The sequence below is a fragment of the Astyanax mexicanus genome, chromosome 20, assembly GCF_023375975.1.
Source record: "Astyanax mexicanus isolate ESR-SI-001 chromosome 20, AstMex3_surface, whole genome shotgun sequence".
NCBI lineage: Eukaryota > Metazoa > Chordata > Actinopteri > Characiformes > Acestrorhamphidae > Astyanax > Astyanax mexicanus.
The window spans coordinates 651,052-674,991 of NC_064427.1; the positions used below are offsets into that span (position 1 = coordinate 651,052).

Here is a 23,940-nt window from a genome sequence, read left to right on the forward strand (position 1 = left end):
TTGATCACTTTTATCTTCCTTATGAACAGCATTTACATCATAAAGCCCCCTGACCGTTATGTAATGTTGACAGACAATTATATATTCTAGACAATTCCCACTTCTGACATCATTCTGCTGTTTAATTTCTTTATTATACACTCCCTGAGCACTTTATTAAGAACCGAACACTGTAGTATAATACTGAGTCGAACCTCGATTCCTCTGAAACCAGCCCTGATTTTTCAGTTCCTTTAAGATCTGTGTCCATTTGAACATGATTGTCATTCAGGTCCTGCTGATTTTCTTTTTCACATTCATGAAATCTGCAGATCCTGAAGAAGTTCTCCTGGATTCAGTTCAGCTGTTCATATTCTAGGTCAGTAGTATAGATGATTCTGTGCCACTGCAGCCTTAGCTTTCTGTTCTTGACTGAAAAAGTGGAACACATTGTGTTTCTTCCAGGGTTTGTAGTCCATCCAGCTTAGTGTTTTATGTGTGTGTCCTTTTTCACAGTTGACAGAGTTATCTGTAGAGTTATCATAGTTGTCTGGAGAGTTTACAGAATTGTCTGTAGAGTTATCAGAGTTATCTGTAGAGTTTACAGAATTGTCTGTAGAGTTATCAGAGTTATCTGTAGAGTTTACAGAATTGTCTGTAGAGTTATCAGAGTTATCTGTAGAGTTTACAGAATTGTCTGGAGAGTTTACAGAGTTATCTGTAAAGTTTACAGAGTTGTCTGTAGAGTTTACAGAATTGTCTGTAGAGTTAGCGTAGTCAAGCATGGTTTTAAACATCCTACTGCTGCCGCGTGATTGGCTGATTTAGGTAATTGCATGGATGTGTAGATGTACACATAATAAAGTGCTTATCAGTGAGTGTATATACTTGATTGATTAATCACAGAAAGACAAACACACAATAGAGTTCAATTTAAACTGAGTTGAAGTGAATTATGTGAGTTTTAAGAATAATATACAGCACACAAAAGTGGACAAAAGTATTGGGACATCCAGGGCCGTTTCAAAGCATTTGGGGGGCCCTTAAGCAAAATAGATAAGTTTGCTTTATGATTACTGAAAGTTCATATTTTGCCGGCTGCAGGAATGATGAACCCGGCTATGGGTTTAAAAAATCCATATTTTTTTTGTATTTGATAATTTTGTAATATTTTATCCTCTTCAGTAAAATGAAGAATCGTACAAATGTCTTGTGATCCTGAAGACCAGGATCGCAGAATCACAGATTCACAGTATCATGAGATCATTATAATCATTATAACGGGCAACATATCGTGATGATATCTTGGTTATCAGGAGATGAGCTGTGATTCCCAGCCCTATCAAAGAATCAAAGACCAATTTTGATCATGATGATGGTTCTATTCTTGCGTCTTTATGACTACGTTAATGATAATAATTTATATTAGTCAGCCATATTTAAGTGATCAATGGCCGAGGATGTCATTGAAATCTCCTAGCTGTTTGATCTGCTCAGTCTGCATGGAGTGGCGTCTCATGAGCATTCTCCTGGTCTTCAGATCCTTTGGTAAGCCGGTGGGTGCAGAGGGCAGGTAGGGCATCATGCCTGGCACTAGACCGCAGGCCGGCTTGTTGCTGGGGCAGAGAGTGTGGGCGTGGGCACCGCAGGATTCGGTAATTGGTGCAATTGGCACATGTTGGTTCAGCGGCGGTAGGAACCCGGGTCGTGGGTGGGAGGCGTGATCCATGAGAAGAGCACCCGACCCCCTGCGCTCCAGATTCATTGGGTATTTCTTGTGTAAATACGCCAGCGAATTGTTCTCCAGGGACTCTCGGGAGCCAATCAGCGTTGAGGAGCGTGCGCTGACCAGTTGCCTCCTCTCGAGTTGCCTCTTCCGCTCCTCTGGGGAATGTCCTGACAGGGAAAGCTGTGAATCGGAGCTGTAGTGGTCCATCCCAAGCTTTCGGCGCTGGATGATGTTACAGAGACTGGAAACCGCCAAGTTAGGAAGGGACTTCTCTGGGTCCTTGTCCGTTGCTGCCGAGACCTCTGTGCTGCTTTTGGAGTGGAGGTTCGGATGCGAGTGGGAGTGCAGTGAGGAAAGACCATCGAAGGACATGTTGCGAGATATTCCGAGTGCTTCCTCTGGTCGTAAACAGCTGGTATCTCTTGCGGTTCTTCCTTGAAGCAGGGTCTGGTTTGAGACGTTGGCTTCTTTGAGGTCGATGCTGCAATGGTGCGAAAGAGGAGAACCGAACGCCAATCGATTCATCCTGAACGAAAGCTCTTCTTCGGGAGTTATGTCAGGTAGGTCTTCTATAGGAAAGGGGCATTTGTCTTGCTGTTGGGCGAGGAAGGATTGGGGTATCTTTAGCCAGGGTTCTGAGTGTAGTCTCTGGAGGTGATGGAGCTTGTTTGCTTTCCCGTCGAGCAGCTGTGGATGGTGAGATGGGGAGGTTGGCTGAGATCCGGTCATGTTTTGAAGGTCCTGGAAGGAGAACATGTGCTCTGAGGAGCCTGAAGAGCTAGCGGCGACGGTTCCTTGGGGCGAGCTGCTGAGATGAATCTCAGAAGGAGACGCACAAGGAATTGATGAGAAGTTCGTCTTGCTCCAGAGGTTCTCGGATGTCGCCAATGGAGGAACTTTGAGGTACTGCTTGGCCATCTGCTTTCCAGAAGCGAGAGTGTCCGTTGCGATGATGATGACCTCTTTACCTCTGGCCTTGCAAGCATCCATTAGCAGCTTCAGCGTTTCCTCGTCGCTGGACTGGATGGCGTAGACCAGAGCGGAGGAACCCGTGTGGTCCTTCAGGCAGGGATCTGCTCCACTCGCCAAGAGCAAGGACGCCACCTCGGGTCCAGCCTGCTCCAGGCAGGCGTGCATCAGCGCCGTCTTCCCACTCTTGTCCTGGATGTTTGGGTCGGCGCCGCTCTCCAGCAGATATCCCACCATCTTCACCTTCGGAACCCCCTGATGGTCCGTTTGTCGGCTCTTGCAGGCGATCATGAGGGGAGTCTCCCCGCGCTCATTGCTCTCGTTTATGTAGGCCCCACCCTCGAGGAGAAGGCGTGTCAGGCGGAGGCGGCTCAGGTAAACAGCTTTGAGAAGAGAGTTGCTGTCTGTGTGGACGACCTGAGCGCCGTTCATCCTCACTGCTTTCACTGGGATTCACACCTGGCAGATGTTGCCATCACAACCTGTGAAGACAAAAAGATAAAGATAAAACCAAGTTTAGTATTGTGAGGTCACACAATATACAGGATATACAAATCACGTAATTCTTAGCCGACTTGAACCCTATTGAAAACCTCTGGAATATAATCAAGAGGAAGATTGATGGTCAAAAACCATCAATCAAAGCTGAGCTGCTTGAGTTTTTGGACAGTGGAATAAGGTCACCCAAAAGCAGTGTGTAAGACTGGTGGAGGAGAACATGATGCCAATATGCATGAAAAAACTGATTAAAAATCAGGGTTATTCCAATAAATATTGATTTCTGAACTCTTAAAACTTTATGAATATGAACTTGTTTTCTTTGCATTATTTGAGGTCTGAAAGCTCTGCATCTTTTTTATTATTTCAGCCATTTCTCATTTTCTGCAAATAAATGCACCAGTCTTACACACTGCTTTTGGATAATTTATGCTGCTTTACTCCTGGTGCAAAAAAATCATTAAAGCAGTTCAGTTTGGTTTGATTCAGTTTGTGATCATCCATCTTCCTCTTGATTATATTCCAGAGGTTTTCAGTTTGGTAAAACTAAAGAAACTCATCATTTTTAAGTGCTCTCTTATTTTGTTCTGTGTTATGAGTTAAGATTTTCTCTCTGCAGTGTTTTTCTGTATCTAAGCTGAACTCGGTGAGCTGAGAGACCTTGGCTTCATTGTCTGGTAGCAGAAGATCAGATGTTTAGAAGTGTCTGTGTCTCTGAGCGTGATCTCCGAGCTCCGCCTCCTCCTGCTCTGTGGAGTGATGGCGTCGCTGTGGAGTCCAATGTGTCAACTGGCCTTGCTGTTACCGTCTCCGCACTGTGCTGCAGAACATCACGTCTCAGAGAAACACGCACTGTTTCACAACAAACTCATCTGAACGGAACGTTACACACGTCCAATGCATTTACAACCACCTAACAACACCTTAGCAAGCAATTTCTGTTTCAGAGTAACACCTTATTATCTACCTAGCAACACCTTAACAACAGGTATATCCAAACAACTGCTTAGCAACACCTTAATAATAGCTATACCATAGCAACTTCTTAGCAACCATCCAACAACACCTTAACAACAAATAATTTATATATCATAGCAGCTTAGCAACCAATTCCTATTCCACAGTAACACCTTATCAACTACCTAGCAACACCTTAACAACAGATATACCAAAACAACATATTAGCTACAACCTAACAGCACCTTAACAATAGCTATACCATAGTAACAGCTTACCTACCACCTAGTAACACATTAACAACAATAGATATAGTAACACCCTAGCAACCATCATTTTTAGCCCCACAGTTGGCGCCTCTTGGGTAAAAAAGTGTGTGTTTGTTACTAATAAACATATAGATAAAAAATATATATAGTTTGTAAAATGTTATAAAACAAGAGTACACTGCATAAACACTACATATTATTATAATTATTATTAAACAGAAAAAAGATCCCACTGACTGACGGCCTAATTCCTCATACATTTATCCTGATTTATCCCTAATTTATCCTGATTTATCTCTGTATTGCGGCGGGTGGAGGAGGGAACTGCGTGTTTCTGCTGCTTTAAGAAAATGCGAGTGAAATTGCAGCTTTTCAGATCTGGCCTTGAGAGTCTGTATCTGTCAGATAGCCAGTAATGACAGTCCATTTCCACACAGCAACATAGCGCAGTGTTACGCCGCCGCCGCCGCAGCAGATAGCACTGCAGCCTTTGTTGGTTTTCCTGGAATTGGCCTGAATTCAAGCCTAGAGGTTCAGGTTGAGAGACACAGCCCGTCCACAACCCGTCCACAGCTTCAGCTTATATTTTTAGGTAGAAGACCATTAATCTGGGATTTGGAGTAAAATAATACAAAATAATAATGGAATCATCTGTACTGTAAGACGTGTTGCATTGCTCATTGCTATCTTACACCGGCTACTTACACCGGCTAATAAGACAAGGGCACACTAGCAGGGCTAGCAGGAACTTCAAGCTACACCAGACTGCTCTTTTACTTTTTTTACTTTACTTTCACTTCAGATACGCTGTAGCAGCAACAGCAAACGCGCTTTTCAGCGCGCTTTTTCGGACAAGGTTGGGCGATTCTCACTTGAGCGGGGCGTGGCAAACCCCCTCTTTCACACTTTCTCTGTTTGCGGACCTCGGGGGCGTTACTCACGGCTTTAAAAGACAGTCTGGTGGCGCTGATTTCCTAAATAAGACAAGGGCACACTAGCAGGGCTAGCAGGAACTTCAAGCTACACCAGACTGCTCTTTTACTTTTTTTACTTTACTTTCACTTTAGATACGCTGTAGCAGCAACAGCAAACGCGCTTTTCAGCGCTTTTCACTCACACGATCAATGCCTCTTTAACTTCTGGTGTATTCCCGACTGCTTTCAAACAAGCACACGTGACACCACTGCTTAAAAAGCCTTCTCTCAACCCCGCCCAGGTTGACAACTACAGACCGGTCTCACTGCTACCCTTTCTCTCTAAAACACTAGAAAGAGCAGTTATAAATCAGGTCTCTGGCTTCCTCTCCCAGAATGACCTTCTGGACCAGAACCAATCTGGGTTCAAAAAAGGACACTCTACCGAGACGGCTCTGTTGTCTGTGACTGAAGCGTTGAAAACTGCTAGAGCTGCAGGTCAGTCCTCAGTGCTCATTCTGCTGGCCCTCTCGGCTGCTTTCGACACGGTCAACCACGACTTCCTCCTAACTATACTCTCAAACATGGGGATCGCAGACAATGTGCTGTCATGGTTCAGATCGTACCTCACTGGGCGCTCGTTCAAGGTGTCGTGGCAAGGACAGCTGTCCTCAGCCCGCTCCTTATCCACTGGGGTTCCCCAAGGTTCGGTACTGGGACCCCTTCTCTTCTCCATATACACCACCTCTCTTGGTCAGGTTGTCCGCTCACACGGATTTTCCTACCATTGCTTTGCTGATGACACCCAGCTATACCTGTCGTTCTCACCTGAAGATCACTCAATCTCCGCACGGATATCGTCGTGTCTCTCTGACATATCCTCATGGATGAAGGAGCATCACCTTCAATTAAATCTCTCAAAGACTGAACTTCTGGTTATACCAGCAAAACCATCTTTTCAACACAACTTCTCTATAAGTATCGACTCTCTCTCTCTCTCTCTCACCGACAAAGGTTGCTAGGAACCTGGGTGTTCTGGTTGATGACCAACTCTCCTTCACGCACCATGTGGCCTCGGTTGCTCGGTCCTGCCGCTTTGCGCTCTGTAACATCCGAAAAATTAGACCGTTCTTGACGCAACAGGCCACCCAACTCCTGGTGCAAGCGGTCGTCATCTCACGCCTCGACTACTGCAATGCCCTGCTAACTGGCCTCCCGGCCTGTGTAGTAAAACCACTCCAGATGATCCAGAAGGCAGCAGCACGTCTGGTCTTCAACCAGCCAAAACGGACACATGTCACTCCGCTGCTCATTGAGCTCCATTGGCTACCAGTTGATGCTCGCATCAAATTCAAAACTCTTACAATCGCCTACAAGGTGATGTCAGAACAGGCTCCTTCCTACCTGCACTCGCTCCTGAAGACTTACGCTACCTCCCGGCCGCTGCGCTCCTCCAATGAACGTCGCCTCGCTTTACCAAACAAACATTCACACAAAGCAATCCAGACTGTTCTCATACAGAGTTCCCCAATGGTGGAACAAACTACCTTCTACTACCAGATCAGGAGAATCTCTCGCTATCTTTAATAAACTCCTGAAGACAGAGCTCTTCAAAGAGCCCTTACTCTCCTAACACCTCTAACTAACTACCTTCTACTACCAGATCAGGAGAATCTCTCACTATCTTTAATAAACTCCTGAAGACAGAGCTCTTCAAAGAGCACTTACTCTCTTAACACCTCTAACACACTAACTACTTCTAACCTCATTTCCTTCTTCCCCTCCTTCACTCCTCTATCCTATTATTCCCCTTTGACCTCCTTTTATCCCTATCCAAAGATGTTTTTACCTTTAAACTTATTTTACATTGTACTTGACTATTGTAAGTCGCTTTGGACAAAAGCGTCTGCCAAATGTAATGTAATATAATGTAATGTACTACATTTACGAATACAGCTCTGAAAATAAAAATACAGATCACTTAAAAATGATGAGTTTCTTTGATTTTACCAAATTAAAAACCTCTGGAATAAAATCAAGAGGAAGATGGATGATCACAAACCATCAAACCACCAAACTGAACTGCTTGAATTTGTACACCAGGAGTAAAGCAGCATAAAGTTATCCAAAAGCAGTGTGTAAGACTGGTGGAGGAGAACATTTGATTAAAAACCAGGTTTATTCCACCAAATATTGATTATTTCTGAACTCTTAAAACTTTATGAATATGAACTTGTTTTCTTTGTATTATTTGAGGTCTGAAAGTTCTGCATCTTTTTTTGTTATTTCAGTCATTTCTCATTTTCTGTAAATAAATGCTCTAAATGAGAATATTTTTATTTGTAATTTGGGAGAAATGTTGTCTGTAGTTTATAGAATAAAACAACAATGTTCATTTTACTCAAACATAAACCTATAAATAGATAAATCAGAGAAACTGATTCAGAAACTGAAGTGCTCCACAATCTGAATGTAGCTGAATGTAGAATTAATTATGGGGGCATCCATCCAACATTTTAGACATATACAGGAGTTCAGACTGTAGGATCACCATATCATCTCCACTTAAATCTCAGAAATGCCAGTGATTCAGATTAAACCAGCAGTAAATGATGATGTATGAATGAGCAGAAGGCATGGTGGTACAGAGAGCATCGCTATTAGCAACATGCTGCCCGTTACCATGGTGCACCTGGGCATCGCATCACTGTAGCGCCAACTTCTGCCCCTGTCAGCAGTGTTCCTCTGAGCTCCGCCGGGAGAACCTGCGGCGCTGCATGAGTGTAGAGATCAGATCAGGATACACAGAACAGAGCGAGGAGACCTCTGGAACCCCAACCAGACTCTCTTTTTTTATATATATATAATTAAAACATGTCTAATTTTTATCCCATTACCCAACCCACTTATTAGGACTCCCCCTATCACTAGTGATGCTCCAACACCAGGAGGGTTAAGAAGACTAGCACATGCCTCCTCCTATACATGTGAAGTCAGACTCCGCCTCTTTTTGAACCGAGTAGCCGAGTAGCATCACCGCGCTAATGCTCGCAGGTTAATGTGGGCGGGGCTTTGCTATCTTCACTACAATAATAATAATAATGTCATCATATGCATCTCTGATCTCTTGCTAACAATAACACTTATATAACAACTTTCTGCCTTTCTAGGCGTCCAAGGACGTTTACAGTTACATTCTACACACAACCAGTGAGAAGCAGCAGCCAATCAAACACAGAGTACTCTCAACCGGAAACCACCGTCCACCTGCGCTGTATCCCGATATCCACACCTGTATACTTTGTGTTGGACACTTGATTGGATGATTCGATTAGCCAGGATTAACACCTGTTAAAGAGCCACTAGACCCAGACGCTTTTATATTGTGGTAATTTCTGCCTTTGTAGCGCCCTCACAGGTTCAACTGTGCTATAGGTGAGGATGATGTTTCCGAGTACTTTGGTACACAAACACAATATCACAATATGCAAATCAATCAGTCTATCAATAATAGCACCGCTCCCTGCTAACGTTTAACCATCTGCGTCTCACTGCTATCAGAGGCACACTGCTCAGCCCAATTAAATTTCTTTCTTGCTCCGCCCCTAAACCCATACATCACCCCTCACTTATTTCAGCTAAAATGTAGGGGGTTTAGCTACACTTTAATGCCAGTGTGAACAAATGCAAAATGGGGCGGATCTACCAAATCAGTAGGTGATTCAGGCTCCGCCTTCACCTCACCTTAATTACGCAGACTCTGGTTGCAAATTCGACAACATGTCGGACATTTTTTTGGCTTTTGTCTTTGTTTTTTGTAAATGGGATGGGAACAGAAGCTCGGCTCTGTGTTTATCTGCAGTCGTTGTGTTGAAACGGATGCTGAAAGTGTGCTGAATGGGTTGTGAAGAGGACGCGAGTGTTTCTATTCTCATCAAAGTACAGCTATTGAAAAGCTTTCAGCGGTGCTCTGTAACAGCGGCAGCGGCGCGAGAGGGACGCGAGAGGGAGAGAGAGGAGGATTGGGTCGGAACTTTCATTCGTACGGATCGAACACTGCGGCGAATACTGTGTGTGTTCTGACATGATGAGATAATAAGAGGCAGCAGATACAGAATGGAGCACTGACAGGGAAATATATATACATATAAATACAGTAAATATATGTAATATAATAAAAGGCATGCTGATAAATGGAGAGATACTCACCCAGAAAGCTCGATGAGTAGAGACGTTAGCCGAGCTGACAGTGGTGTTAATACAATACTGGTTTGTTCGGATGGTTTGGCTGAATGTGGAGTGTGTGATAGAGTGTGTGTGATAGAGAGTGTGTGTGTATCAGTGCAGGTGTGTGACGTTAGTTGGTTAGATCTGAGCGACAATGAGCAGAATTACTCACACGCAACAGAGCTGTACTGAGAGAGAGAGAGAGAGAGAGAGAGAGAGAGAGAGAAACATAGCAACCAGTAGACAGTTACAGATTTATCAATCTCTCGATTTTCTTGGATAAAAATAAAAAAACTCACCAGTAAGAAGATGAGAGTTGTATGTAGTTGAATGTAATGATGATATAATCAAATAAAAGTATAAAATGAATTGGTAAAACTGTTTAAAACACTTGAAATGATAAAAGGCACTGATCTATCTAGTTCCCTGTTGGTTCCTCTATGCTGGATATAAGATGAGATTGAGACGGTTGGGTTTGGAGGTTCTACAGGTTCTTTATGGATCCTGCAGCACATTTACCCACAGATGTTGCTACAGCTGGGCCTGTAGATCCTGTAGCTCTACACTGGCCAATAGGTTCATATACAGCTCTTAAAAATGACGAGTTTCTTTGGTTTTACCAAACCTCTGGAATATAATCAAGAGGAAGATGGATGATTACGAACCATCAAACCACCAAACTGAACTGCTTGATTTTTTTTTTTACCAGGAGTAAAGCAGCATAAAGTTATCCAAAAGCAGTGTGTAAGACTGGTGGAGGAGAACAAGTATCTGTGAAGAACCAGAAGCTGTAAAAATATGTCTTTTTAATCCAGTCCCTCGTGGCATTACTGGGCACTTTATTAGAAGACCCCTGTCGGTTCGCCCACAGATAAACACGATGCCCATCTGCTGATCTGCATAATTCCTGCTGCAGTGCTTCATCCTGGTGTCCAGTTTCTGAAACTGAGCCACTATTGGCTGGAATTTTTGGCAGGTGGACCCAATCTCCTCCCACAACAGAGAGACTGAGAGAGGCAGATAAAATACCCAATAAATACAGATAATAAAAATCACAGGTGAATTATGGGAGTTGTAGTGAGGGCTGATTGATAGTGGGTGCAGGTGAATTATGGGAGTTGTAGTGAGGGCTGATTGATAGTGGGTGCAGGTGAATTATGGGAGTTGTAGTGAGGGCTGATAATGGGTCTAACCAGACCACACACAGCACATATTGAGTTTTGACGCAATCTGAAGTGCGTTATTCTTTGTAAATGAGTGTATTTCTTGACTCAGTCAGTGTTTTGTCTCTGTGTGATGATGAGCGATGGCCATCTGTGGGTGTCTGAAACGTCCCGGGCGAAGCGGATGGATGAGGACTTATCGAGAGTATTCAGATCTCGTAGAAAACAGGAAGTGACTCTGACGAGGATCTTTTCCGCTTCTCTGTAATGATGAGAATTGTGTGCCGGGTTGGCTGGCAGCTGAATTAACTGTCGCCAGGTTGAGAGGAAGGTGAGATGGCGTAGTTCCAGCGCATTTGAGCAATGCCATCGCCATGACAACCGCTGAAGGGAAGGATGGCGGTGTTTTGTGGGAAGTCCACCTGACCGGTACTTTCGCACTGCAGCCAGTCGTCAGCGTTCAGATCTCAGGGTCGTATTACGAAGGACGTGACGTATCACCAGGACTTTCTAATCAGAAAATCACCAGTGTGCTCAAAGACCCTGTGCTCATAATGGACTCTGACCTGCTGCTCATTGGTCACTTCCATACTGGTCAGTCACTCTGAGAATTAAGAATTGGTGAAGTGTTAAGGTGCACACTAAGAAAAAAAAGCACAGATTTGTACTTGTAAGAGTATAAAGCTAGTCTCTGGGGCTGTACATTATATTTTTGAGGTACAATAGAGTGAATTATTTCAGTCAAAGCCTTTTTTGTACCAGAATTTGTGAAACTGAATTTGTGTGTCAAGAACTTGATTATCCAAAATTGTCTGGCTTTTGAATGAAAATTTTAAAATTAAAATGTATATTCTTGTTTATTAGTGCAGTGATACAGAGTACTGAATGTACAATTAGTAGCTGGATAAATGGTACAAATATGCTCCTCCTGCTGTTAGGAAAGACAAATCTGACCCTTTAAAGACCTATATTATACTTTTAAAAGTAAAATTATGAAAATTCTTACTCTGAGTACAAGACAGTACTTATATCGTACCTCTCTTTTTTAGTGTGTGTTTAGGAGATTTCTGGCAAAACAGAGGTGATGAGGTGATTACATGTAATGACATGATTAAGTGATATATATTATATGAACAGTCAATCATTTTAAGGTTGTTTTATTTTAACAGAAAGAGACAGAACATCAAAAACAAATCCAGAAAAAAACGTTATAAAAATAAAAGTTATATTTGTAGGATAACAGTGATTCTGAGAAAGATGGGATGGGCTTGTTAATGATCTCAAGGGAGCTGGGAGCAAAGGCACCAAGAAAACCATTAGTGACACAATTTCGATAATCAATTGAAATCCTGCAGTTCCTCTGCTGAAGAAGGTTCGTATACAGCTCGTCTGAATTTGCCAAAATTAGCTAAATTTGCTAATGAGTCATCATCAGCTGTTCAGGAACAGAGTGCTCTTCGCCTAAATTCGTATGACAATAATTTCCTCTAGCTGATTTTGATCTACCAGCTGTGGTCAGGTGAGGACAGGTGAATTTAGGTGAGATCAGGTGAGTGTAGGTACGATCAGGTGAATTAAGGTGAATTTAGGTGATGCTCATGTGAGTTGGTGATTCAGTAGAGTGGTTTTATAAGGATGGCCGGTAGGTGGCAGTGTTTGAACACTTTTCAGTACAGCAGCTTTTCCTGTATAATAGACTGAGCTGCTCTGACTGATCTCAGATCATTAAACACGTTTTCCCTCCATACAGCTCAGAGTCACAGCCGGGGATCTTTACTGATCTCAGACAGAAACTGAGAGTCTGGGCTCAGAAAGAAAAATAATCAAAATAAAAATAACTGTAAAACACACAGACAAAATATTTCCCCTGATATATATATATATATATATTTTTTACAAATATTGACCTGTATAAATGTAATATATTAATTAATCTTAATTATCATCTTAAGCACATGTTTAGATAGAAAAGAATTGATATAAAAAATAACATAATATTGTAATTTTTTGTATTTTGTAATTTTACACAAAATTACTTTTGCAATGCTCATATACAGTATAGCAGAATAACACTGTAAAATACAGTTTTTAATTGCAATAATTCAATTGCATTTTGCATTTATTTTGTTGCAGATGTTGGTGCAGTTCTATATAAAATACTGTATTTATGATATTTCACATTTTCTTAACTTCACTTTTCAGAACAGGTTTTCTGTAGTGAGCCGAACCGTCTGGACGTTCCTGGTTTTAATGCCTTTAGATTTTTAGCATTAGCTGCATCTGTTCTAAAACAAAACATCAACAAATGGATTTCCCTACCAGCCCCATTTTACCGACTTATTGGGCAGCAGCTATTTTTGGGATTGACAGACATACTAGTAATCCACTATAATCCCCCAGTATTGCCTTTCCCTTCAGCACTAACACACACACACTAAACACACACTCACACTAAACACTAAACAGTGTTTATACTAAATATACAATAGAAATGTCTATTATTGCTGTATATTAATATTATTTCTATTATATTCATCAATTATTGCTGACTATTTTTGTGATCATTAATATAATACTGATATAGGATTAGATTAATTGCTTCATTGACTTTCTGAACCATAGAACCAAGAAATAACTCAGAAATAATTCATAGAATAGTGAGATCTCACTATTCTACTGTTTTTATGAAAATAAGGATAAGCACTAAAATGCACTAACAGATAAAAAATAGCATTTTTAATCAAACCCAAAATTAACATTTACCACATTTTTCACTATTGCATTAAAAAAATATAGATATTAATAAATAGCTCCAATGTTTTTTTTTTTGTTTTTTTTTATCAATTATTCAGTTGTTTTATTATTCTACTGAACATGGAAGGTGTTTTTCGTCATTTTCAGCTGAATAATTTTGTTTGCAGAATATCTGATGGATTCCTGATTAATATTAATAGATGATGTGTGATGAGTTCAGTAGTGAAACAGTAGTGAAACAGTAAAACAATGCAGCTGCTGCTGATTGATTAAAACAGCAGCGCAGAGTAAATGTAGAAATCTTTAGCTGTTCTCTCGGAGCACAGCTGCCACTCTCTGACCCGCAGGCGGGCACTGCCAGTGTCCCGGACTCGCCTTTGCCCCAGATAGCGCTCCGTTTCTCCTGACATACTTTCCTATTGTCTGCTCATCATTAAAGGGCCTAGAGGTGTGTCATATCGCATCGTACGCAATAAAAAGCACCCTCTCTCTGCAGCGTGTACGGATCGTCTTCTTGATAAAAACGCTTTAACTTTACTTTGAAATATGCTCAGAGAGGGGGTGCTTTTCCTGGCGGGGGTGCTGAATTCAGCACCTGCTTCTCATCGTTCAATAAAACCCCTATCCAGATAAATCTCTCCATCCAGATAGAGTGAATCTGATTGTGATTGAATATAAAGAAGTATAGACATATATCGTTCTGACTCCCTATTGGTTTATACTGTGATCCATCACACCTGCACCCCCCCCACACACTCCAGTAAGAACATAGCAGATGTATGTAGTCTAGTATGAAAATGATCCTGCAGAGACTCAAGAGACAAACTCCAGATAAACTCCAGTCCAACTAAACTAATTTAATTTAAATATTTACATTCTACTAAATTTAAAATACATTCATTTTAATCAGCATATATGCAGCTGAAACACTAGAGAACAGCCGAGTGCAAAATCCCAAATTATATTATCAACATTAACATTTTATTATTTTAACATTATAGTTATTATGGCTTTTAGAAAAAAGTGTTTTGGGGATTGCTTCTAATTTTATACTTTAAGTTTAAGTTTTGAAGTTTTTTTTTACAATTTTACTTAAAGCGTAAAAAGCTTGAATTGATACTTTTTCAACTTCTACAGAAGTATTTTATTTAACCCGAGTATCTATACTTCTACCTACAGAAAAATGAATGGAGATACTTTTTTCACATCTTTGATGTTTGTGTTGTTTGTGATGTTTGTAATATGTGTGATGTTTGTAGGCTGGCTGTAGTTTAGCGCGCAGGGGCTGCTGGGAGGTGTAGTTCCTCTCCGGGCGCGGTGTAAACAGAGCGGTCTCTTTAAGTGGGTGTTAAAGCGGATTAGCGCTGATCCCGCTCTGATTCGGGTTCGGCCGTCTGTTCCTCAGTCCGGTTCGGGTTTACGGACGGTCTGGGTTGGGATGTTCGGTTCTGGTGTTCGGGAGTTTGTGTTGGACCGGTCCCGGTAACAGCTGGACCGGACCGATCCTGCAGCGCGCGAGAGAGCAACTTTCCCCAGCGCGCGGATTATCCGGAGCGATTCACTCTCCTCACACCGGACCGGACCGAGCCAAGACCGCTGAACCGGACGGGACCGGGGCCAGGAGTCTCTCCGAGGGGAGCATGGGCTCGCGCGCGGCGGCAGCGGCGGCGGAGTGACAGGGCGAGCTGAAGATGCAGAAGAGCGTGCGCTACAACGAGGGGCACGCGCTCTACCTGTCGGTGGTCGCGCGCAGAGAGGGGGTGAAGCGCGGGTACCTGAGTAAGAGGGGGGCGGAGAACAGCCGCTGGAGCGAGAAGTTCTGCGCGCTCCACCAGAACCTGCTCTTCTACTTCGAGAACGAGCAGAGCGCGCGACCCACCGGCATCTACCTGCTGGAGGGGTGCACCTGCGAGCGCGTGCCCGCGCCCAAAGTGTCCGCCGTGGGGAGGGACGCCTCGGACAAGCAGCAGGTGAGCCCACCTTTACCTGTCACCTGTCATATTTCCTGCCATTACATTAGGAACACACTTTCACACACTTTGATGGGGAGCAAAAAAGAAGAGAAGAAGCCTAAAGCGCGAGCGCGCCCTGCGAACCACCCAGCTGGCATTCATTTGATGTTGATTTTGAAAAAAGTGAATCAACGTTGATATGGCAACATTTGATCAACTTTCAACCTTTAATAATCCATAGCTCACTTAAACTATAGCCTAGTAAATCCTGTGGTTAACAAAAGTGGTTTTATTCTGTTTGTAAAAAGCAGTAACTGCTTTTTAATTTAACACCAATTCTTCACCATACCTGCGGGAATGTTCTAGTGTTTTTGAAATCAGTTGTTCAGTAATCAGATTCAGAGTTCAGAGAAAATCAGTAGATAATTCAGCCTGTCTGAGAAAGGACGTCTGAGACAAACACGTACATGATCGTTCTGGACGGGAATAAAACCACACAGGATAAAACCCCCATAAAAGAGAGAGAAAATGACCCCAGAACCCCCTGAGAAACTAATCCCGTCCGGATAGGACTTTAGTCACACTCTGAGAGAAGCAGGTTGGTAAAACAGGCCAGAGGCTCCAACAGTGCACTAGCATCCTTCCAGTTGTACAATGTATTCTCAGTAAACTTCTCCTTTCACTCTCATCTATCATAAATACATTCATTACATTCCAACTATTAGCTTCATGCTGCATTATTTATATACATATATATGACTTTTTTAATGTGAGGATTGATGCCTAATCCTTGAAAATAAAGTAAATGTAAAAACTATTCTTATCCTTCAGTAGAGTTTATTTGTAGATGTTTATGTGTGTTTTTATCAGCAGCCTGTTATCACCACATCACTGCCTGGGTTTATAGTTATGAAACACGAGTGACATAATTTTTTTCGTGGAAAATTTGAAATGCCGCTACGCGCCCCCCCGGCCGGCGAGGGCCGCTCAGTGAACCTTCAGCAGACGTCGCTCATCAGCACGTCTCTAAAATCTAATTTAATGCACAGCGCTCTGAATAAGCTGTGTTTATCGGACAGTGTGTCTAAAGATTCCTCTCTGATGTGTGAAGAATTCTGTCTATTAATAACTCAGTTTATAATAGATAGAGCTATTTTAAGACCAGTGACAAACAGAATGATCCAAAACAATAGGACCAAAAGAATCAGACCCCACGTTCAAGATTCAACAAACAACAAAACAGATAAAAATAATAATGAATACTACAAGACCTACTGCACAACATGGGGTCCTGCCATCATGCACCTCTGACTATATCAAGCCCCGCCCCCTGACACCTGATCATCCTAGAGGGGCATGTGGTCTGTCTGGACTTTCAGATTTTTCAGTTGACTCTGAACTAAATCAGCAGATGTGGAAGTTAACAAAAAGTTAATAAAAAGTTTATAGAGTCAGGCTATTACAACAGATTACAGTGCTGGTGATTCTGTATCTACTGTAACTGTAGATTAATTACAGAGCAGTATGGGTACAATAGATTACAGGGCTGGTGATTCAGTATCTACTGTAACTGTAGATTAATTACAGAGCAGTATGGGTACAACAGATTACGGTGCTGGTGATTCTGTATCTACTGTAACTGTAGATTAATTACAGAGCAGTATGGGTACAGCAGATTACAGTGCTGGTGATTCTGTATCTACTGTAACTGTAGATTAATTACAGAGCAGTATGGGTACAGCAGATTACAGTGCTGGTGATTCTGTATCTACTGTAACCCACACAGATTATGTGACATACTGCACATAGCTCACACAGTTCAAGTAATAAAATACTGGCTTAATGCCAGTATGTAAACTTTTTTACTTTTTACTTTTATTACTTGAACTGTGTGAGCCATACTGCTCTCTTAAAAGAGATAATTTAACATTTAAATTTGTACTGTGTTCAAACACATCACATCAGTAACAAACAGTTCTGAACAGATCAGATCAAAGAGCTTCTGAGAGCTCCGGTGTTTGGCTAATTGATTGGCTGCGTTTGATTGGCCGATCTGTTTGAAGAGGTCTTCCTTTGTGAAGCGTTAAGTGTTCTGCATGTTGATAACTCTGTTGTTTATGGATGGAGCTGTTATAATTATAAGATAAAATAAATTATCAAGTCTATCGTTAGCTTGTATTATAAAGATGAAATAGATTTTTGATTAAATCGTACAGAATTCACTTTTTTGTGTATTAAATTCATTTACTTTAAGAAACAAACCCAAGCATCGTTATGAAGCCGTTATGTTGAGTAAACACAGACTGGCGTTAGCTCGGCGGGCCGTTAGTTAACGGCGCAGTCGGGCCGTTTGATGGTACCCGTTAAAGATTCAGATGCAAATGGGAAATACTTGACAGAAGTGTGAGCGAGCGAATGACTTGGGTTGCCATGGAAACGGGGTTTGATGTTATGCTGAAGTGGCACTGTATTATTATGCTTGAAGCGCTCGCCGCTAAACGTTACGCAAGATATCCCGCCACCCTCCCGCCGAACCGGTGAACCCTCGCCCCGGACACTGAATTACAGCCTTACTTACTGGATTTTTACTGTTTTAAAGTTTTTATGCTCTAATTTCTCGTTTCCACAATGTTTCCAAACATTTATGCATTGAGATGTTTGTGGTGAGACTTTAGATAATTATTATAATGCAGTGTAGCACTAAATAAAGCACAGGAAATACACTAAATGATTTTACCAAATTTAAATCCTCTGGAATATAATCAAGAGGAAGATGGATGATCACAAACCATCAAACCACCAAACTGAACTGCTTGAATTTTTACACCAGGAGTAAAGCAGCATAAAGTTATCCAAAAGCAGTGTGTAAGACTGGTGGAGGAGAACATGATGCAAAGATGCATAAAAAAAAACTGTGATTAAAAACCAGGATTATTCCACCAAATATTGATTATTTCTGAACTCTTAAAACTTTATGAATATGAACTTGTTTTCTTTGCATTATTTGAGGTCTGAAAGTTCTGCATCTTTTTTTGTTATTTCAGTCATTTCTCATTTTCTGTAAATAAATGCTCTAAATGCACTGAATGAATGAGAAGAGAGTGTGTCCAAACGTTTGACTGATACTTTATATGAACAGATACTATTGTAATTATCCTGCTGTATGTTATAATAGAGTGTTCAGGTTGTCTGGGCTCTGTGGAACAGTGCAGGATCTCTCAGGCGAGTGTGTCTCTGCTCAGTGCACAATTCACTACTGCCCTCGCACTAATAATAGCTCAGCCCTGCTGGTGGTGCTTTACTTACATTTACAACATCTGTACAAATACAGAAACTCATCCAGCAGACCGTCATCATAACTGTATTTTAACACCAGATACTGTCCTAAAAATAAACTATATTATTGTCAATTTATGTCCATTTATTGCTGCTTTTAAATTATAATGTAATATCATAATAATGCAGTTGCACCACTTTAAAAAGCAAATAATTACTGATTATTATTATTATTATATTTATAATGGACTACATTTGGATTTTGTGTTTGGATAGTTAGTTTTTCCTTAGTAAATGAAATCATTATTTTAAAAAGGTGCTTTTTATATTTACTCAGGGTATATTTGTCTGATTTCTAATCATGAATTTACCTCAGCAGTGCTGTTTTAATCATAAATTGACCCTAGTAGTGCTGTTTTAATCATAAAGTGGCAGTGCTGTTTTAATCATAAATTCACCTTAGTAGTGCTGTTTTAATAATACATTTACCTTAGTAGTGCTGTTTTAATCTTAAGTTGGCAGTGCTGTTTTATTCATAAATGTACCTTAGTAGTGCTATTCTAATCGTATGTTTGCCTCAGTAGTGCTGTTTCAATCATATATTTACCTCAGCAGTGCTGTTTTAATCATGAATTTACCACAGCAGTGCTATTCTAATTGTGAATTTATGTCAGTAGTGCTATTATATGTGTGTGTGTGTGTGTGTGTGTGTATGAGTGTGTGTGTGTGTGTGTATACTATAGTGTGGAAGTGGCTCTATTGTTATCTCGCAGCTTAAACAGGGCCCGGGGCCGAGGACAGCGCATTAAAGGCAGAGAGGAGAAGCACCGACTGTTACATAACACACACACACACACACACACACACACACACTCACCAGCCTAGCTGCTGTAGAGCAGGAGAACACAAACAAGCCCTTAAGCCTACGTCCTATAACGCGCATGCATGCACACACACACACACACACACACACTACACACTACACACACACTCTCTCTCTAGTTCGTTGCATCAGCACACTTCTGGACACTGCAAAACACACACACCTGAAAAACCCTTGCAGTTCCTCTGCTTTAGATGGGAGATGTATTTTTGGAAAATGTCAGAAGCGTGATCACAGTCAGATCAGTTTTCCCTGCTGAGAGAAACTGCAGATAATATATATTTATATATATTTTGTAAATGCAATTTCATGGCGGTTCATAAAAGTCTTTAACAGCGGCATCAATACATTTTTGATCTATCAGACTATAAAAGAAACACATAATGAATCATGTAGTAACTTAAAAACAGTGTTAAACAAACCAAAATACTCTGTAATACTCTTATCTGGGGAGCTGTTTGTTAACTTGTGTTTTCTGAGGCTGGAAACTCTGATGATCTTATCCTGTACAACAGAGGAAACTCTCGCTCTTCTATACTTTCCTAGGGCCTTTCCTAGAGTCCTGATGAGTGCCAGTTTCCTCATCATAACATTTCAAAGTTCTTTTAAAAAATCTTCTTTTTGTATTGACTAACCTTTATTTTTTCTTAAAGTATTTTAAGAAAACTCAACAACACACCCGCCCAGAAATCCATCCTTCCTCCTGGTGACCAGGTGCTGACGCTGTCCCCAGACAGTGTGAGGAGAGCATTCAGCAGGATCAATGCTCGGAAAGCTCCTGGGCCTGACAACATTCCTGGCCGTGTGCTGAGAGACTGTGCCTGGGAACTCGCAGAGGTTTATACTGACATTTATAACACCTCTCTGAGTCAGGCGGTGGTTCCCACATGCTTCAAAGCCACCACCATCAACCCTGTCCCAAAGAAGGCATCGTCATCCTGTTTCAATGACTATCGTCCAGTTGCACTCACCCCCATCCTCATGAAGTGCTTCGAACGACTAGTCATGCATCACATCAAGTCTTTGCTCCCTCCCTCCCTGGACCCCTACTAGTTTGCTTATCGGTCAAATCGCTCGACCGATGATGCCATCTCCACTGTTCTCCACTCAGCCCTCACACACCTAGACAAGAAGAACTCCTACGTCAGAATGCTGTTTGTTGACTTCAGCTCAGCGTTCAACACAAGCGTCCCCCAACAGCTCATACACAAACTGGACAGTCTGGGGCTGAGCACTTCACTGTGCAACTGGCTGTTAGACTTCCTGACTGGAACACCACAGGCAGTGCGGGTTGGCAGCAGCACATCCAGCATCACCACACTGAACACAGGGGCTCCCCAAGGATGTGTGCTGAGCCCCCTTCTGTTCACTCTGCTGACCCACGATTGCACACCAGCACACACCTCCAACCTCTTCATCAAGTTTGCGGATGACACGACGGTGGTGGGTCTCATCAGCAACAACGATGAGTCACACTACAGGAGAGAGGTGAGCCGCCTGGCCTCCTGGTGCAAACACAATAATCTCTCTCTGAACACAGAGAAGACCAAGGAGATTGTTGTGGACTTCAGGAGAACTCACACACTGCACACCCCTCTGTTCATCAACGGAACTGCTGTGGAGAGGGTGAGCAGCACCAAGTTCCTGGGTGTGCACGTCACAGAGGACCTCTCCTGGAGCACCAACTCAGCGTCACTGGCCAGGAAGGCAAACCAGCGTCTCTACTTTCTACGCAAGCTGAGAAGAGCTGGAGCCCCCACCCCCATCATGACCACTTTCTACAGAGGGGCCATCGAGAGCATCCTGACCAGCTGTTTCACCGTGTGGTACGGCCTGCACAGCATCCTGCCGCAGGACCCTCCAGCGCATCGTGAGAGCAGCTGAGAAGATTGTTGGCACCTCTCTCCCCTCCCTTCAGGACTTGTACAGCTCCCGCCTCACACGGAAAGCCCTCCGTCTGGCAGGAGATCCCTCCCACCCACTACACAGCTTCTTCATCCTGCTGCCATCAGGGAGGAGACTGCGGAGTCTCGGGTCTAGGACCAGCAGACTGCGAGACAGCCCCATCCATCAGGCTGTGAGGATGCTGAACTCTCTTCCTGCTCTACCCCCCATCCCAATCCTGCCCCCAGCACACACTCACTCAGCATCCTGACCCCCCCACTAATAAAGTACTGAAACTCTGCACTACAATGCACAAAGTACTGGTCCCTTCCAAACGGACTTGCACTACACAACACCTGCACTACTGATATACTTGCACTGTCAATACGCACTTTAATTCCACTTAATTAAACTGTGAACTTTAAGGACTTACGCACCCATTCACTTTACCAGCCTTAAGCTATATACCATATACCGTATTTGCACTACTGTTATTTACTATTTTTACTGTCATTCCATCTCAATCACCATCAATATTGCACTATTGTCTTACGTATGTTTATTGTGTCTTGCTGTATTGAACATATAGTGTCTCCCACTCTTTTATATTATAATTATATATCTATTTTTACTTATTTACTTATATTTATATATCTATTCCTCCCCCACACCACTGCTCCTTGTTTTTGTCTCATGTATGTCTATTTGTGTCCCTGCTGTATTGTACACATAGTGTCTCCCATTCTCCTTTATTATATCTATTATCTGTACTTGCTGTAAAATTGGGAAGGAGAGTAACGTAATTTCAATTCTCTGTATGTCCTGTACATATGCAGTACTGACAATAAAACTACTTGACTTGACTTTATTTTTTCTTTACTTTTAGTAGTTTTTGCTTCTCATAATCTGCATTAAAACATTACTCACATATTCACTATTCACTGTATACCACAAGAAATTCAAGTAATTAACTCTTGATGAGTTCAGCACAGCTGTTAACTGAAAGCCTGAATTCCAGGAGACTCTACCTCATAAAACTGACTGAGAAAATCCAGCAGAGATATGATTGTGAGAAGTATTTATATGTTTTTAGTGTTATTGATGATTCTGATGGACGGTCTGTTATTAGGATGTTCTTGTTCGGACACTGTTGTGTTTTAGTATAATGTCAGAAGCGTGACGCTGAAATAAACTGAAATAAACTGAATTAAACTCTTTGTGTGAATCCGACCTGCAGACGTGTCTCAGATCCAGCATTAACCCTTTCTTTCTCTGCTCCTCGTTAAGCACTATTTCCTGGTGATCTTCGGTCATGACGGGCAGAAGCCTCTGGAGCTGCGAGCCGAGGAGGAGGCGGACTGCAGCGAGTGGGTGGAAGCCATTCAGCAGGCCAGGTACAGCACAGCAAGGACATTTACTCTATTTTACTGTAGAATTATTATTATTATTTCTCCTGCTGCAGCGGCCTGGTTTAATAACACTACAGATATAACAGATCTTCTGTAGTCCTGTCTTTTAAATCGTGTACCAGGACTTGTTCTGTATACAGTCTACAGGTAAAGGTGATATAAAACCCTCTTTTATCTGCAGTAAAATAAATTATTTACACTCTGAAAACGGTATTTGTTTTGGAGAGACTCTCCTACAGGACACTCTGAAAAGCTGCATGTTCTCTCTCTACACTACATTAATTAACTTCAGATCAGTAACAGGAATCTATGCAAATTGATGCAAATCTGCATGTTTGGAAATAGATATAAAAAAATAGAGAAAACATAACGAAACTAAAGAGAGAGAGAGAGAGAGACAGAGCGATATATATAGAGTGATATTTTGAGAAACAGAGATAGAGAGTGAGTGTGTGTGTACTGTTATTATTACTATTATAATAAATATATAAATTATAAATGTTATATATCTTTTGCTTTATCTTACTTTTTCTTTTAACTATAAACTATACCTTTAACTTTCATGTGCTTTTGTAACTTTTTTCTCTTTTCTGTAACTTTTTTATTTCTGTTTATTATTATTATTATTATTATTATTATTATTATTATTATTATTATTATTATTATAAGTAGTAGTAGTAGTAGTAGTATTTTCTAATATCTGTTTACTTTTATTATTAGTTGCTTTGACAATAGCGTATAAAATTACATTTATGCAAGAAAAGCAACACTAAACTGATTGTTTGAGAGAGATAGAAAGAGAGAGATAGAAAGAGAGAGATAGAAAGAGAGAGATAGAAAGAGAAAGATAGAAAGAGAGACAGAGAAAGAGAGAGAGAGAGACAACCAGTGTTGAAAAAAACACACAATATCAATTATTATAACTAATTTCTAATATTACTGATGTATTACTTATTATTACACATTTATAAAGTATCCACACTCTTATTTCCTTTTATTGTAAGTTACCATTAATAATATGTATAATTGTTAAATCTTGTAAATATCTCAAGTTCTGTTGTTGTAATTGTATGTAAT

At 41.5% G+C, this 23,940-nt stretch overlaps 2 protein-coding genes across 2 annotated transcripts in view; one reads left to right on the forward strand and one right to left on the reverse strand.

Moving 5' to 3' along the window:
* Positions 1 to 715: 715 nt before the first annotated feature.
* ankrd34ba (ankyrin repeat domain 34Ba) lies at positions 716 to 10,232 on the reverse strand. The gene is made up of 2 exons (XM_022680756.2): positions 9,525 to 10,232; positions 716 to 3,159 (listed from the first exon to the last, which is right to left on the reverse strand). Exon 2 carries the CDS (start codon positions 3,107 to 3,109, stop codon positions 1,427 to 1,429), a length of 1,683 nt encoding a protein of 560 aa, XP_022536477.2. The 5' UTR covers positions 3,110 to 3,159; positions 9,525 to 10,232; the 3' UTR covers positions 716 to 1,426.
* Positions 10,233 to 14,752: 4,520 nt separating this feature from the next.
* Positions 14,753 to 23,940, forward strand: part of rasgrf2a (Ras protein-specific guanine nucleotide-releasing factor 2a) — a 39,315-nt gene continuing 30,127 nt past the window's right edge. Inside the window, 2 exon segments of the mRNA XM_049468490.1 lie at positions 14,753 to 15,429; positions 22,742 to 22,848. Coding sequence (XP_049324447.1) covers positions 15,151 to 15,429; positions 22,742 to 22,848 — 386 coding nt within the window. The 5' untranslated portion in view covers positions 14,753 to 15,150.